The sequence below is a fragment of the Neopelma chrysocephalum genome, unplaced genomic scaffold (assembly GCF_003984885.1).
Source record: "Neopelma chrysocephalum unplaced genomic scaffold, ASM398488v2 Primary Assembly neopelma1_26, whole genome shotgun sequence".
In the NCBI taxonomy this organism is placed as follows: Eukaryota; Metazoa; Chordata; class Aves; order Passeriformes; family Pipridae; genus Neopelma; species Neopelma chrysocephalum.
This window is the reverse complement of record NW_020897695.1, coordinates 20,586,672-20,604,490: the sequence shown is the minus strand read 5'-3', so window position 1 is coordinate 20,604,490 and position 17,819 is coordinate 20,586,672. Positions and strand designations below refer to the sequence as shown.

General features: G+C 42.9%; 1 protein-coding gene across 8 annotated transcripts in view; it reads left to right on the top strand.

Annotated features, from left to right (window-relative positions):
- Nucleotides 1-10,169: 10,169 nt before the first annotated feature.
- The window catches only part of HECW1 (HECT, C2 and WW domain containing E3 ubiquitin protein ligase 1), a 265,996-nt gene continuing 258,346 nt past the window's right edge, over nt 10,170-17,819 (top strand). For all 8 annotated transcript variants that reach the window (XR_003533038.1, XM_027675830.1, XM_027675827.1 and 5 more), the window contains exon 1: nt 10,170-10,358. Coding sequence is in view for 6 of the 8 variants with exons in the window: in XM_027675830.1 (XP_027531631.1) it covers nt 10,329-10,358 (30 nt within the window). In the remaining 2 variants the exon portion in view is untranslated. The remainder of the gene's footprint in view (nt 10,359-17,819) is intronic.

Sequence of the window (17,819 nt, the reverse complement as noted above, 5' to 3'; positions counted from 1 at the left end):
GGAACTCTGGTCTACAGAGATGTTATCCAGAGAGCTCTGACTAACAGTGATGGAGAATTTTATTTGCTCTCTTCTTTAAATACTTTGATTATATGTACAACAATAATCCATCTGCGGTAAGATGGATTGGAAATCATTGGATTATAGTCAAGCCAGACATCCTCCTTTCAGCTACTTCCTTAGACCTGCTCTGAAGTACAAAGCCTGGGAGATATTAATCACAAGGAAATTAATTTTTTTGGTAGACTTTTAAAAAAGCATTTTGGAACTGTTACAGTTATGTTATCTCCAATATTAAAACTGAAACCAGCAATAGTTTACTTCTTGGCTGGAAAGCGCAAGAGGACTAGAATGCATGCTCGTGTAGGAATTAAGAGTCTATTCATCTGTGTATATCTCAAACAACGTAGTGCTGAACTTTGATACTTATAGTTTTTTTCATAATAATTAGGGACAGATTCTGGTCTCAGTAAAAAATTATTCTGGATATAAAGCAGCGCGATGTATCTGATTTTAGCCCTACAGGAATAATGCTTATTTCAACTGCAGGTTAACATGCTTTTAAAATCGGAATATATCAAAGGCAGAAGAACACTTTAATGAATATACACATGCTGTGGGTGTTCAGTGCCTCTTACAACATTCTTCCTGCTCATGTGTCAGTTGTCCTCTATCAGTTCTGGATCAAGCCTCCTTTTCCCACCAGACATCATTTTTACCATAAATTCAGCCCCTGCTTCTGCCTTACTCTTGACTGTTCTGTGAATACTTATGCTGGCAGGAAAATGCAAGCACTCTATATCATTAGTCACCCCTGGTGGCCTAGTGGTTAGCGTGCAGGACTTTCACTGCTGCGACCACGGGTTCAAATCCCGGTCTCCTGGCCTGATGGAGGGCGTTAGCCCTGTGTGGCCATCCATCTATGAGAAGGACACTCTAAACAAACCTACGTCCTGAGGACCTCACTGCCATTGTCCAAGCTTGCTTGGCCCCGGCAGATGAACCTTAGGATTAAAGGGTGGGCTCAGTTCAGCGCAGGCTGTGTCTCACCTAAAAAATCCGTTGCGCAGGCTGGAAAGGTAAAAGACCTTTCCCCAAAATCTTCGTTCGCGAAGATGGGCCATTATATTATTATTATATCATTAGTCTCACAGAAAGAATCACTGCAACACAATTTCCTCCTTGCACAAAAATGAATTGTGATGGAGAAGATAGGACTGCAATATAAACCGTTCCTTCCCTTTATGCAACAAAACAAACAGAAAATCCAGGGACAGGAGAATCTGGAAACAGCTGCTTTTCAATGCACAGCATGAAAGGGCTAGTGTTTTATAATGTCTGGCAACTCCTCAGGGGTGTCTTGGTAGTTTGTAGAGACATTGGTATATCACTTATACTGATTTATAGGGCTCAGAAACCAATCCTAAGTGCTTATCCTGTACACATGGCTCACAGGGGACTTCAGCTGCCGACGTGTATGACTCGTCCATAATTCTGTCCCTGCTTCTTATATTTCAAACTCTGTATAGTTCAGCCCTAGGATGTAACATTTGCAACGCCTACTTACTCAATAGAACAGTGTGTAGTCAGTCACATCTGCCAACAGTGTCAAAACAGTTTTTATTGCTTTTTACTCCTGTTAAGCTTTGCAGAGACAATACAGCTGAATTGCAAGGCTGGTGCATTATTAACAGCTCATTTGCTGAGTTCCCCATAGAGAATAGTCTTTGCTAGCACTGTGTGAGCCAAATGTGCACCCTTGCTTATTCTCTAATGCTGGACTTAATGTGGGGCTGCTGGGCAAGGAGCACCAGCTCTTAGAGAGTTTACCTTACATGTGAAGTGGAGCCATGAATGTGGACTTTCCCTGAGCTGTGCTTCAGACAACAGATAGGATTAAAGAGGCTCAGCATAAACAGAAGGAAATCCTAGGTGTGACTCAAGTTACACAGAACTGCTGAGGCCTAAATTTTGCTGCTGCTTCACATGTATTCATGAGAAGACAAGACTTGTACTGCATTTGTGTATGTGGAGTAGACCTGATGTGTCTCTCATATTGATGTTTTTTCAGAGGTATATAACATAAATGTTTATTTCATATAGGGATATAACTTTGCTATGTTTTCTAGTCATTAGCTGACAGCTAATGTGTAATGGTCATATCCTTTTAAGACAAACTGTTGAAAGCAAAGGATTTAGCTGTGCTTTTCACTGAGCATAAAAGTGTTGCTTGTGAGGTTTTTTTCAGGCTGACATTTAGGTCTAAAAATGCTGAAATGTTTACTGGGGCTGATGAATATTCCTGGTGTAATTAACGCAACTTAAAAGAAAACATGAAAACTTCAAGAACTTCTCTGCAGCAAGAATTCCTATGTATGTGTTGGTTGTATCTAGAGATCAGAAATTGTGTGAGCACTTAAAGGCAGGGAAAGGTTCTTTGTAAACCTAGGAGATGCCAAAGAGCCCCTGCAGGCTGGTATATCTAACTTTTGTAAACCTGTCTCTCCGTCTATCTAGCTGACCACTGTCATAGTCATGTCACTTGTAGTTCAAAGGCAGAGCTAAGGAAAATTACATGTAGGGAGTAGTCGTTTCTCAATATCCAGCAGGTACAGTGATGTGGTGGCATAATTTCAAGTTTGTCTACACAATTTTAGGTGTCAGTCTGCAGGATGATGACTAAAAGGAATTGCTATGTCTGTAGAGACCTTGGTAGGGAGACCTTGGAAATGAAATGCTGATAGAAAAGAGCAGCATCTGTAAGCAAAACTTTCATGATGAGCTAGAAGAGCTGGCAGAGCAAGATGTGCAAGAATAGAGCTGAAGGACCAGACAGGGCTCAAACAGGGGTGCAAGGCTCAGCCAGGAAAGCAGGTAGCACCTACAGTTCATGCTGTAGGGCCAGCAGCTTGCATAAAGGCTTGTTATCCTCTTCTTCAGGAGATCAACCCCTGGGACCTGCTGACTGTAAGCCAGAAAGGAATTGATAGCGCCAAAGATGAGGAAACAGCCACATGTGGCTACACCAAGGTGCTAGGAAAGAAAGTTGTAAGCTATTATAATGCAACTTTGCTGTTGTATCTTACTACTTTTCACAGAATCACAGAATATGCTGTAGTTGAACCCATAAGGATCATGGAGTCCCCTTAGTCTTGTTGTTGTCCTTTTCTCCCATTCACTAAAGGCCCAATTTATTAAGAAAATTGATATATTTTAGGTGTGGGAAAATTAGGTATTTGAGCACCAGACAACTTAGTTTAATTTTCCCCAGCTTTGGGGTGGAGATTCAAACGGATGTTTTCTCACTGGCCACTGAAGTTTAAACCTGGCATGGTTGATATCAGTCAAAGACTGTCAGAAATGTTGCACAAGGCTGTGTACAATCTCAGGACATCCATCCTGAGTGATTATGACATTTCGTAGTAGGCTCTTTTGGCTGCAATTGGAAGGGATATGCTATTTAAGTGCATATCCACTTCTTTTTCCTTTTTATTAGTAGAATATATTGACAGATGAGGGAAGACAGTGGCAACTGAGCCCATGCTAGACTTATCTCCACAGTATTTGCATGGGGAGGTGGATCTGACATTGCAGAATGACTAAGGGTGACTGTGGATCTGTGCTTACTGTAGCTGTATTCATATAATTGTGATTTTATATATTTGTAAAAATAACACAGGTCTTCACCCCACATGAAATGGAGCGTGCATGGTGTTGTTTGTTTGGACTCTTGTGAAGCATTGTCGGCAAAAAAACCCCAAACCTTGAAGATCTCAGAACAAAACAACAGATAGTTACGAAGCACTGTGACAATCAAACAACAAGAGCAGAAAAAATGTTTAGAAGAGACATATGGCTTAACATGCTGGCCCATTTTTGGTTGATCTTTTTCCAATCCTTCTGCTCTCTCAATATAACCTCTCTCTCAGTCCCTCCTTTATTCCATAAGCCCATCTGCCTTCCTCTGTTAATTCAGCCCTTGTTGCTATTGAATTGTTTATCAGCCAAATGAGTGTGGACGATGAGCTCCTCTATTCATTCCAACCTAGTTAAAACAGGCCTGCTACTCAGTGGTGGGCCAGTGTTGAGAAAAATGTAAATAAGTAATGATTTGTCTGGAAACCTTTGAGAGGGAGGCCAGAACAACTGAGCATTTGGCATCTTCAAAAAAATTTTCAAAGCCTGGTTGCAGGCAGGAATAATCTCTCTTCACCACCCTACTAAGTACACAGTGATTTTTGGCTTAGTGTGCTTTCACAAGGTAAGAGGAATATCCCTGCTTGTTTTGGGCTTAGTCCTCTTCCAGTTCAATCTGGGAGAGATCTCATGAGATGTCTGAACTCACCCAAGAGGCTCAACTGCCCCATAAAAGGGAAAACCTCAACTTTTTTCTCCTCCTTGGAGAGCACTGCTTTGTTCATGTGCTTTCACCTCTCTGCAGTGTACCCCTGGGAGGTGTTGGTCTGACTCTAGTTCAGCTAGTAGAAAATTAACCCATGAAAACAGTGGGTAATGAAGGACCAAGGGAAAGCCTCAGCAGGAAGGTGTGGGACCTCCAGATCAGGAACTGGGTGCAGAGCAAAACCAGAAGCATCCCTTTTTATCAGGAATTCATTCATCCCTTTTGAATACCCACTCTCATCAAAAGAAAAACCGCTCTGGCTGTGTTCTAGCACAATGCTAAAGCCTGTGTCTAAATGCATGAATAGTTGTCCAATCAATAATATAGCAACACTGTCTGTGTGAAAGGTAAACTTAGTGAACTTTATTAGGACTAGTCCTCTTGGGGAAGTACCTTCAAAATCTATTCCTGTAACTAGATATTTTCTCAGTTTGCCCTTTCAGAGGAGGTCTCCAGATGAGATTAAAACTAAATACATCTTAATTAAGCCAAATCACTCTGGTGCTGTGACTTTCCAGAGGTCTCCTCTTCTGGCTTCATTGTTGTAGTTATGATGCAGGGCCAATTTTTTTCACAGACAATGAAACAACCAGCCCACTCTTCTAACATGGATTCCTAAGAAGATAATGCTTGCATAAATACTTTGAGTGTCTGACTTAATGCAACCCATGCAATCTTTAAGCTGGTTGAGAACTCTCATACACATTAGATGAGTGAGTCTCAAATATACAAAGTTCTTCTAAGTTTTATGACAGCCAGGTAGAGGAGAAGAGGCCCTGACAAAGGGTATTCCCACCCTCACTTTGCTGGTGTGGGAGAAAAAGCTGCAATGTGAACTCACCGTTCACTGGGGACATATCAAAGAAGATACTGGAACACTCATCAAAATAATTTCACTGGTGACAGAACAATTTGTTGGGATATGGGATCAATCCTTGTGTCATCGAACATGCTTTATGAATTTTTTTTTTGCTAAGTGGAGCCTTAGTTGTAAAAATAATTGGTCTCTTAATAGCATTGACATAGTCTTTAAGCAGAAAAAAATATGCAGTGTATTTGCCCATGTAGAATAATGTTTCATCATCATTGTATCTCTTCTGCCAGGGATGATAATATTTAACACCCTTCTATTTTGAAGCTGGTTAGCATTTGCTCCAGAAAGAGAATCATGGTAGAGGAAACTGAACTTAACAGGGGCAAACGTCAAACGAGTGTGTATCTACTTGTAAAACAATTAGGTGAAACTGCAAAAATCAGGCCATGCAAATGATTGCAGCTGAGGGGCTGGAATTCTTTTGATCAAGTTGGCTAAATGCTCCAGTAATTCAGTACCCATGTAAAGAAACTCCACTGTAGACCCAGGATAAAATAGGGTTAGAGTTTAGGCTGTTGCATGGCATGCTGCCTGTTCCTGTGAGGAAGAAGTTTGATAGAGGGTGCAGTCCTGGTAGGGCAGAAATCACTCTTGGACCTCCTCCATGTCATTCCCCAACAATTATAATCTTTGGTCATTTGTTCTAGGGGACTGTCCATCATGGGCCCTTCCCAAATGCTCATATCTGGGCTGTCAGGAAGGAAGGATATAATGTCTAAGAAAAAGTCAGCTTGTGCCCAAGAGCTGCTAAAAGAAAGCACTTTGTCAGAGCCTGAAGTCCTAGCACCCACACCAGATAAGTACCTACTGCTATGCATAAGCGTGGCATTCAACTGAGGTATGAGCAATCCCATCTGTGTAAGGCAAAATACAGTAAAAGACATTAGACAGCATCACACAAGTGTCTCTTTAAAGGCAGTCTGTGTGTGTCAGTAACAGAGTTCTGAGTCCCAACAGAATGAATAATCCAAAATGAGAAGCCATGTAAGCTGTGTATGAGAATATCACTTAGACATAAATGAGCCTAGCATCTAGAAATGCTGCCCTATGTCACCTGAGTGACAATATCTTTATTGGGCAAAAACTGTGTTTATTGATGAAATTTAGTGAATGTTAAGTTGCAGAAAAGAGATGTAGTTACATGGCATCTAGCTCCTTTGGAGATGAATCCAGCATAAAAACGTAGGATATTCCCAAATGCCCACCTGAATTGTTAAACTACCCTCACAGCATAGTGTCTTCTACCAGTTCTGCCGAGGTGGTGGATCCCCACTCATCAGTCATCCATTCTTTACTTATACAATGGCTATCCAGAGCTGGTGGCAGGATAATGGCTGTGCTCCTGTGTTTGACTGAATAAAAGGGCCATATAAAGATTAAGCAGCTGGAAGTTACTCTTGGATTTTATACAGCTTTAAGGAAGGAGCATGCTTAGTTAATGATTTAGAGACCAATCATTTCTTCTTTCAGAAAAGCTCTCTTGGGGAAAGTTTGGGTCTGTTTGCACCTGGCCCCCTACAAATTCAAGAGGGAGCGCCTTACTCAGTCATTACATCATCACTTAGATCAGCTCAAGAATCAAGTGGGTGGTTTTTTATTGGCTATAACACAACAACCAACATATCTGTCTGTTTTTCTAGATCAAGGTGTGCCTGACATTTGTTAAGAATAAATAAATTTCCCATTTTTTACTTATTTGATCAAAGCATTTAAAAATAACTACAAAATTTAGTTACTTGTATATACTTGTATATACTAAGTAGATATTCCTCTGATATATATCAAGCATGACCCACCAGAATGACAGATTTTGGAAATGCAATGGAATATGTCCTGTGTTGATTTAAGTGTGTATGTCTATGTACCTCAGAAGTATGTGGTAGGTAACGATACATTTGCTTCATCTAACTTTTTCCACACCCCCCCAAGCCAAATTTTTTTTGCTTCATTTCCTGCTTTTGTAAGACTATTCTCTCACTGTCAAAATTCTGCAAAATTCACTGCAACACAGATATGCATCTTGGTCACTTGCTGTCCAAATCATCTTCACTACATACTGCCTGCAGACCTGCCCTGAGGCATGAATATGGCTTAGCTTATGGCTGAAAAGATACTAGAAGTTGTAGACAAGCCTGTGGGACAACAAAATGTGCTGTTTTGTTTAGTCTGTGGGAGGTTGGGGAGTGTATAAAAGGTATGCATATGAAATTCAGAGATTTGTTTATTATATAGATAGGAATCTGAACTCCCAAAGTTTAGTCTAATTTTAAAGCTCTTTATGCATTATGTAACTCTTCTCCTTTTCAGTAAAATGCAAAGTTACAATGGAAACCACTTCATTTCCACTGTGTTTGATTTCATTCTTTTGAGAAACAGCAGGGCAAAATGTCCTCTTCAAAGCCTGCTTCATTTTCTAAACCTGTTGCCACATTTATCTTCTGCTCAATATTTGAATGTACATGTATCAGAAGTGGGTATGCATTTTGCCTCTTGATCTTAATTTTGATCTCTGATTTTACTCAAATTCCACAGGGACAATTTTTAACTTCCTTTTTCTGTAGGAGATTTGGGATATTCTTTTTAGTCGTAAAGGAAAATAGGGATAGTAGCTTGTGAAGGAGAAAGCATATGCCCTGTTCTCCTTAAAGTGGTTCCTCTCCCCAGGTCCATGGAGCATGACAAGGTCTTGTGCTTCATATGTCATAGTCTTGAAATGTGCTAAAGGGGGTTCTGGCTCTTCCTTGCACACCCATAATGTTAAGTTGTCTCTTTAACTCATAATCAAGCTTGGAGCTTGAGCTGCTGGATTTAGACTGTTTTTAGAGCATGTGCATTTATCAAGTTTTCCTGTTTTAGCTAACTTAATGGTTTTGATAGAATCAACATATATGACCACCCCTAAGATGAGAAGAGTGTCCGATTTGAATACATGACGTAGAACTCCACCAGTAACCTACAAGAGCAGAAGGAGTTGGGTAAAACCTCAGAGGGGGCAATGAATCAAGAGTGAGGAGGCTTGGGCCAGTTCTCTGCTCTGTTTCAGGAAACTACTGTGTGACCTTCGGGCAAACCACTTTACCTTTTCATTCCTCTGACTCTCTCCCTCATCTTTATTTTATTCCTTTCTATTTAGACTTTCAAAGTGCAAAGGCAAAAGCACGTGCCTATGATAAGCAGTTTCAGTGTAAACATTAATGTACAGATTTTAAAAAAGGAGGCAAGTATCCATCTGGAGGCCTCCTGTAGGTATTTGTTAGCATGGTTCACTGCAATCTGTCATCAGTGGATGGCTTTCCTGAATGAGGAGAGCCTGTATGCTTGTCCAAGCATCTCCTGAACTTCTCAAACATCTGCAGAAGAGTGTTTGCACACAAACATATCCTGAAATGCACATTAATTTGCTCATGTGGCCTTCATGGCCTAATATGTCTTTTGGTCTGCCTTGCTCCTGGGGAAGAGCTGGTGTGACTTTGTGATGATGAGCCCCCTTTCTTCCTGTTCTGAATGCACAGGAACTGGCCCACTTACTGATCTTGTGTGTGGGTAATTCTAATTGTAGATGTATTTCTTCTTTTATTAATATTATAAAATACCAAGCCATTCTCCTTCCCAAATTCAATTTGATTTTTCTTCTGATGTTTCTGCTGATATGGGGTTCTAATTTCTCCTATTTCACCTCTTTAAGAAAGGAAATGAGATGACCAAGTGGAAATTAGAGGTCACAATGCATCCAAAAATATTTTGGAAATTAAAATAATATTAAATTAATTAAATTAATTAAAATAAAATTAGCAAATTAAAATAAGTATTTCTTGCACTGAAATCTCAGTAAATCTGAGATTTGAAAAAATTTGTATGAGGAAAGATTGCAAAGATGGTTTTAGAAACAAGCTTAACTTCACTTGTGAAGTTACTGGACACATTTGTGGCTTTTATCAACATGACTTTGCTTCAGGATGCAACTTAGGACCCAGAAGAATCTTGAAAATTTGATACATTTAGTAGTGGGTGGGTGTGAATCCACTCCAACAGGATGGTTTAAAAAAAGCACCATTTCAAAAACTTTGTATCTAGAAAAGTGAGGTAAGGGGGCAAGCAGGCCTCTGCAGGATTGTTTTGTCTTCCCTGACATGAAGAACTGTTCTTCGTCCCTTTTGACTGGTGGGACAGTGGGTTTCTGCTGGAAGCCGTTGTTCCCTGCAATCCCAACAGCACTGCTGGTCTATTTTTGGTGAGCAGGTTTGCAAGACCTGTGGGAGAAATGAGTGTACGGCACCCCTGCCCCCATCCTGAACTGCCTTTTGAAACTTTTTGCAGTTGTGGTACTGTGATTTTCTTTGTCCAGGGGTGCAAGTCATAAAGCCCTGTCTAGGAGGAGAGGCTGGAGATGAGCGTGGTGAAGACTGCATGTTCCCCAGGGGCAGGGGCACAGCTGCTGGAGCAGTAGTGCTCCCCAGTCTTTTCTTTAGGTGAGTGGGGAAAAGGCTTTAATGATCACCCCGGAGGCTCCGGCACTGGTGAGGTGTTGGTGTGAGGACGAGAGCCCCGAGTTCAAGGGGCAAAGAGGAAAACAGGTTGATTTTTTCCCCCCCCGCCTCTATGCCCGATGCGGGGTGAGCCAAGCTGTGTGCCCCCGAGGAGAGCTGGGATGCTGTGCGGGGGAAGAGACAGTGAGAGGAGCGGGCGGGCGACCCGCAGGTGGGCACCGTATCCGGGCGGCCTGGGACACCGCCGTGCCGGGCGGGAGGGACAGCGAGAGAGAGAGAGGGAGGGAGGAGCGCTGAGGGGCGGGCCGAGCCGGGCGGCGCTGCCGGGCGCCCGCCGCGGCGTGTGGGTGGCTCCAGGCGGCCGGTACCCAGCGACAGGCGGCGAGGTGGGAGGAGGCTGGCGGGGCGGAGGAGGAGGGAGCACGGCGGTTCTGCGGGCGTATCAGCCGGTGCTGGACTATGGTGCGGCTCGGCGGGGGCTGACACGCCGGCACCCCGCCCGCCCTCCCTCCCTGCCGGCTGACAGGCACATGTGGGATGTGAGAGCTGCCCTCGCTGGAGGAGCATGAGCTGTGCCCAGGCCGGCATTGTCCAGGTACGAGGGGCTGCTGCCGCCCGGCCCGGGTGAGGGTGGTGGGGCCGGGGGGGAAAGGGGAGCCGGTAGCGTCGTCTCCCAGCCGAGAAGTGCGAGGCGGGATGGGGCTGGCAGCGGCCTCGCCGCCGGGAAAGGCCCTTCCCGGGGCGGGCAGCCCCCGCCCGGCCGGCGGGATGCGGTGGAGGGTCGTGGGTGTGCGCTGTCATCCGCGCCCGGCTGCGGGTGCCGCCTTTGTGCCGCGGAGGTCTGTGCGGGATGGGACCCCCGTCCGTGTCCCTGAGCGCTTCCGCGGGTGGGGGGTGGCGGTGGGGGGGAGTCGCTCTCCGAGGAGCAGATGGGCCCCGGTGGGTTACGGGCTGAGCCGTCGGCCTGTCGTCTGAATTCCACTAGCGAGCAAATAGTGTAGAATTATGATGAGCGACGTGCCGGCGGGGATTGACATCATTTGGGGGATGTGGATGCGCGCAGGCGGTGATGAAGAGTCCCGCGCTGAATTTTCGGTGGTTACGTCCTTTCCTTGTAAAAGCAGAAGCCCCCAGGTCTGGTTCTTGGCTCCTTGACAATGCAGCAAAATTTAAAGCACGAACTGCCTTTTTTTCCCCCTGTTCTGTTGCTGTAAGCCAATCTTGTGACTTCATATTTTGGTTATTACCTTGTGTTATTATGTAACTGCATTTTTGTTAGCAATTAAATAAAATAACTTATAAGTATGTTAAGAACATTGCCCTCGCCTGTAGCATTGTCAAATGCTGCGTTTCTCATTTTGCAGCCTGCCTAGATAATGGATTTATACTGACACAGGCAGTACAATTAATTTTGTTCTCTCTTGCATCGTTTCCCGTGTGTTTCTCTGTAGTTGCAGAAGAAATTACTTGGCCTGGGTTTAGATTTTTGCATCCTGCTGTTTGGAGCTGCAGTAGTGCCTCTTTTTTTTTTTATGCTGCACTCAGCAGAAGTGCGTAGTGAGACTGTACAACAGTCAGTCAGGCTGTGCTCCTGTCCCTGTGTTTACCAGCACTACCTTCTCATTTTGTGGGGTACCCAACCTTGTCTGGACATGGCAGGAATTAGGGGCAGGGTGCTGCTGTGCCAGTGGTGCCACATAGCAGGTGGTCAGCTGCGCCTTTCTGATTAGTGCTCATGCGAGGATTGCAGTTATTACAGTAATTCATTTTGGCTAGGGGATTCATTTTGGAAATTTGGATTTTCCACTAAGAAGGGATTATCATTTCTCTGCATAGTATGTGTGTTTTATGAAGAAGTGGAGTACGGTATGTATCCTGGCTGCTCTCTCTATTTCTTTTCTGTCTGTCTCTGAAGTGCACGCCCATTTGGACAACACAGGTGCAATGTTGATTTTCATGCTGGAAGTAGATGTAAAAAGCAGCACACACTTAGCCAACACAACACTCATCCTGTCGATGTAGTCTCAGTCTTGTACAGGGGAAAAGAGTATCTGTTCTTACAGAGGAAATGAGGAGTCCATTTACTTGTTTGTTTCAGGAGGGTGAGCAGGGAGTTAGAACAGAGTGGTTGGTCAGATGGGCAGTGTTTGTGAGCAGCGAGCAGCATGTGAGTCAGGGGTGGATGGCATATTTTGTCACTTGTGTGATACAGTCACTGATGTGTTTCTGACTTAATGTGACCTGAGCTTTGGACATCTAAACTTTTAATATCAATCAGCTCTTTCTTGTCAGCTTACTCATTTGAAATCAGAGCAGGCCAGAACATGAACTGATGCACTCAGTGACTTTATCAGTAACTGTCAATATCTAAGCGTGACGGTGATTTATTTGAAAGCAAACTGTGTACACTTGCTCAGAACATCCCAAAGAATTGATCTCAAATTCATATGCTCAGTATTTTAAATGCATTCTAGTAAATAATATGGTACTTATTGTGTTCCAATAAATAAATGGCTAAGACTTGTTACTAAAGTGCATCTTTCAGTGGCTTTGTGTTTCATGTACATGGCATGTGATCTAGCATTCTTTGCCATTGTGAAATAATCTCTGCGAAGCTTCATGGAGTTTTGCACGTGCTGCTTGATGCTAATTAGCGTTAATTCGAGGTAGTGCTAAATCCTTCTCCCTGTCTCCTTTTGAATAGTCTTCTTACAAACGATGCAATGACTTGAATAAATAGTACAAGCAAAATTTACTTTATTAGCAGCTTTTTGAAATACTGCAATTCAAGTTGCAAGAGTGATGGTGTTGAACAGTTGGTGTTGGGCCAGGAGATGTTCTAACAAAGAGGTTAGGTTGTCTATTTTTTAAAGCTGTTGGATCTGTCTTGTGGATGCAGGCATTAAGGTCGCCCTGTGGTTTCAACTCTGAAAACTGCTTTTAAAAAAAATATCCAGCAAAACAACCTCCTCATTTCCCTTCCAGTTAACCATGTTGCAAAGTTCAGACAGAAGGGCTTTTAGTAACTAAAAACGGCAATTATTCTGAAGTTTCTTTGTGATGATAGACTTTACCAGAGAATGTAACTTGTCTTCACAGCGACTTTTGATCTTTCAAAATGTCTCTGTGGTCCTAAGTCTTTACCTATGTAGTTTCCTCCAAACTTAGGAGGCCTGGCTTCAGCATGTATAGATCACAGCCTTTGTGGGCCTCTAGAGACAGGGAGGAGAACTCGAGCCTTATAGAAGTGCTCTGGCTTGCTCTCCCTCCTGTTCTGCAGAAGGCATGCTTGCCAGCTTAAGCCGAAGTTACGCCTTTGTGAATAGTACCCCAAACAGTTTCACTGGGTATCTATGTATACGTGTGGCTTCCACGAATGGATTGTACCTGCAGCTGCCACAGCTTTCCAGCATATACAGCTATGATCCTGTGATTGCACTGGGAGTCAGCATCACCTCAGATGCTCCCCAACCTCCAGTGGCACCTGTGCTGCCGGGAATGTTGCTGTAGTGTTGGCTGTTTCCATCAGATTGGCTTGAAGTAGCTGGAGGATGATCCTTCTCATATGGGTTTGTGTATCTGCCTATTAGCAGGAAAAGGAATTGTGACGCCTCCTTTTCTTCAGGATGTCTGTTGTTTGTTTACGCTCAACAGCTTTCTCCGTTTTGGCAATAAGGAGATGAGTCAGTTTTGCTTCTGTTTAAGGCTTTTTTTACCCATTTCCCTTGTAACATTTCATGTGCTGTTGTGATTCTGCAATGGCTGAGTGGCAAATACTGCAGGGTTTTGGTTTAATTCCTTAGGAATATATTTCTGTTGGCCTTAGATATCATGACCATTAGTTCTAATAAAGTTTAGAATAGACTAGATCTTATGTACTTACATATTTGTCCTAAAACACAGAAATATTTTGTTTTCTGCTGGTACTCTCAGGAGGGTGGGGGTCATGCAACTCAAGAAAAATGAAAGTACAGCCAGTAGCAAACAGCAAGATGGGATACCACCTACTTCAGCTGATGTTTTCTAGATGAGATTTGAGGCCAGGAAGATGCTTAGAGTTAATTAAGAAGAAAAGGCAAATTTCTTTGATGCAGGGAGCCCAGGGTCATTTTCCTTACAGTTAATGAATGGTGGCTAGGCAGCTGTATAATGAGCTTGTGAGTCAGTCTTGGACTTTTTTGATCAGCTATGCCTGACTAGGGTATCCCATTGTTAACTCTGAAGTAGGAGGTGTAGGTTTTACAGGCAGGGTTCCTTAGGAGGTGCTGGGACTGTCCCTTGGCAAGAGGGTGTCCTCATCTCAGATGTTTGTGGAATATGGACTGGTAAGACTGGTCCAAACTACAGGCAAAGTAGTCTGCTGTCCAGGGAGTCAGACTGCTGGGTGCATGAGGCTGACTGTGGCCCCATGGCCTGCTTTTGCTTTGGCAAGAGGGAGGAGTTGGGTTGAAGCAGGGCAGCAGCTGAGCCTGGAGTGGAATTCCCTTGCTGCAGTACCTGTTGCAGCTCCCATTTGTCCTCTCCCTCCAGTGGTAGCAGCAATAGAAGCCACTATCAGCTCCTCAGGGCTCTCCTTCCCCCAGCTTTCCACTTTATAATCTCACCCTCCTTTTCCACGAGTTAGAAGCAGCCTAAGCTTGATCCCAGCCCCTCATCCTTTTGTCCAGAACATTGCCTACAATGCAGATAAACCTTGAGATGGCTTAGGGGTTGGGGTGGAGTGATATGGCAAGCTGTTCCTTTTAGACCTTAAAAAAAAGGGGGAAATCCTGGTGGTTGTGTTTGAAATATCGAAGCCAGTGATCAACGCTGTGTTCCCCAGGGAATCGCTACTCTCCATTGTATTGCAAAGTTCTCTGAGGACGCAGCAGCGCAGCCAGTATTCCCTTGCTGCAGAGCAGAAGGTCTGTGGGAGAGAGCATGTGCACAGCAGTCAGAAAGCCTATTATTGAGACCTACGCTGAGGTTTCATTTTATGCATTTAGCAAAACAGGCTCTCTCTTTCACACTTTCCAGATATTTTTATATTTCTCTGCAGATGCTTGCAGAACACCAACATTTGTTTGGTTTGAAGCCTGAATTAAAATTTCTAACCAATGTCTAGAGGCAAAAGAAAAAAGGCAAGTATTTCTCCCAGAATTAAAATCCATTTAAATTTGAGAGTTTTTAACCCATGAAATAGTGGTGCAATATAGAATGTCTCTTGGACTGAATCACTTGTGTTTAAAATGGAACATGCTCTAAAAATAAATGGCTAATTGTTTCAATGTAGTCAATATGGAATTTAAAGACGACTCACAGTGATTTGTCATCCATCTCCATAGCAGAAATCATCTGGGAAGTCTGTGATGTTAAAGGCATTTGTTTCTGTTAGCATCTTTTAAAGTAGTTTTGTTAATGAACGCTTGAGCACCAGGACTGAAATATGTCATGTGGTAATGTTTCGGTATCATAAGAAAATGTTGCCATGCGCAACCTCAATTACAGAATCAGGTTCCTCAGGTCCTGAAATGTGTGGTTCAGCATGCCTGTTTTCTTAAAGAAAGCAGAAGCATGTTGTACTTCTGGTGCCAAGCATGTTGTACTTCTAGTGCCAACCAGCAAAAGTGCTTTCACACATCTCCGTGTAAAATGTACGATGGCGTCCTGAAAGCTTGGGAAGATCTAACGTTGTGCTACCCACTTTTTGCAGAGGGGAGGACTGATGGATACTCCTGCAAAACATGTAAGCAGAAGAGGTGGAGCAGGAAATTGTCTGCTTTTCCCAAGGGATAAAAGAAGAGCAAGAGAGGGGGAGAAAAGCTTGATGAGATGGTCAAACAACTCAATCTTCACTGTATGCTGGTGAAATGCTAGAGTGCTGGTAGTATGGAGACAGGTCAAGGAGCTGTTCTCTGGATCCCAAGTGTTGCTGTGACTTTTCTTCCTTCCTGAAATAAACTATCCTGCCAAAGTCTCTCTCAGGCAGAATGTATGTTGCATGTTGTACAGACTTTGCTGAACTAGGTAAGAAGCAGTGTAGTTGGGGATAATCCAGCTTTGCTTGTGAACTGTGTGCCTGTTGTAAGGCACTTCCTGAAGCATTGGAATTGTAGTCCTTCCAGCTGGACACAACAAATGTACGTGGGGCTACCTGCCTGGGCATCTGTGGGCATGCTTACAAGGGCTTGGAAAGCTAGTGGAATGCATAGGATCATCTGATTTACCAAGCTGGGCAACTTGCTGCTTTTGTTTTGACACTGTCAAGAGTGATAGTAAGAGATATTGTCTTATTTCGACATCTTAATGCAGCCTCAGGAAAATTTAAACTTAGAATTCACATTTTAATGAAGAACATCCATCAAGTGTTAGGTTATTTGTCAATTGTCTTTAATGATGTGTTAAAAAAAATAAAGCTATGTGAAACGCCCTAGGATTTTAATATGAAAATATATATACTGTTTCTTTGACAAGATATGTCTTGTGTTCAATTGCTTGGTTGCTTGAAGAAGACAAAGAAAAGCACAGATTTAGTCTCTGAGGCAGCATCTTGATTTAAATAGCAAAGTTTAGTTGCTACATGCTTAATATGAAAAGGGGGGTAAGCAGATGAAATGTTTAATCTTGGAGTCGGAACACGTTTCCAAGATGATGCTGTTCAATACTCGTGGAAGGCCTATTAGCCATTAGGTTGTTTCCTGCCTTGGTTACAGGCCTGTAGAAGTTGCATAGAGATTAGGAGTAAGATCTTCCCCTGAACTTTTAAGTTGCTTGATTTGACTGCACCATGCTCTCAAATGGTGGTCAATGTGAGGTCAATACCATGATTCAGAAATACTGCATATGTACCCGAGTCATAGGAGAGACACGATGCTGAGATAGTGTTATTGAGTCAACCCCTTTGGTTTAAAAATGAACAGTGCTTCTTCTAAAGTTTTTTAGAACTTTTCTTGATGAAGGGCAATGCTGTGTGGCCTCTTGTGATTTTTTTTAATTGTTTTTTTTTACAGAGCTGAGTGTCATAGGGAATCTGGCTGTTTCCTGTGCCGGCATGAAGCACTGACATTTTTCTCATTACTCTAGCAGCAGGCTAAAGCAGAAGCAGCCATAGGAGTTACTACCCAGACCAGGTATTAAGGACTAATGAGCTGAACTATATTTTCTCCTCCACTTCTTAGGCCAGAAAAGGATTCCAACAGAAAAACACCTGGTCCTGTGGTAGAACTCCTTTCCAAGAGCCATCACTGTAGTGGCTTATAAGAGTTAGGCTGCCTGATTTACCTTCCTTTTTGTTTCCACTTCTTAATGTTCCTTAAGGATTTTGCTTTGTGTGTGAAATTACCCATTTTTTTATATAAGCAAAGCTCTCATTAACGAATAAGATTTCCCACCTGACTAAAGGTAGAATTTCTTATGTTGGCCAGGAAACTGCATGCTAGAGTAAGAACCATTATCCACTCTTGAAATTTGACTTTGTATTATTCTTTCATGCTCCTCAGAACTGTCACTCTCAAAGAATCCTCCTAGCAGATTTTCAAAGATTCCCTCTCTTTGATAGTCTATTCTCCCCCTTCAACCTTCTCACTCCACAAGAACTGAGTGATTGCAAAGTACTGTTGTTCTTTGCAATGCAGTTTGCTACACAGATACTGTGGGCCATGCAATTTTATGTCTCAGACAATTAAAATATGGTTTAATAACTCAGACTAATTCTCCATACCCAATAACATGATGTAGACTAAAACCTTAGTGTCTGTATTTGAGCAATTATATTAGGGCATTTCTAATTAAAAACATGTATCACCTAATTGTAAGTCTCTGAATTCTTAAATATCGGTATCTTTTGCACTCAACTGTGTATAATGTGCGAGCAGGTGCAGAGAGGTACTTGCTTATCATGAAATGCTTAAGGCAATTTACAAATTAGGTTTTACTGTTGCTGGGGAGGGAATGAAAAAGTTTGGGATGTGGGAACAAAATCGCAAGTAGGAAATGCAGCAAAACTGTAGCAAAGGTGTGGCAAAGTGTTCTGTGCCCTTCTATGTGTTCAGCTTGCCAACTGAGCTACTGAGGTTTG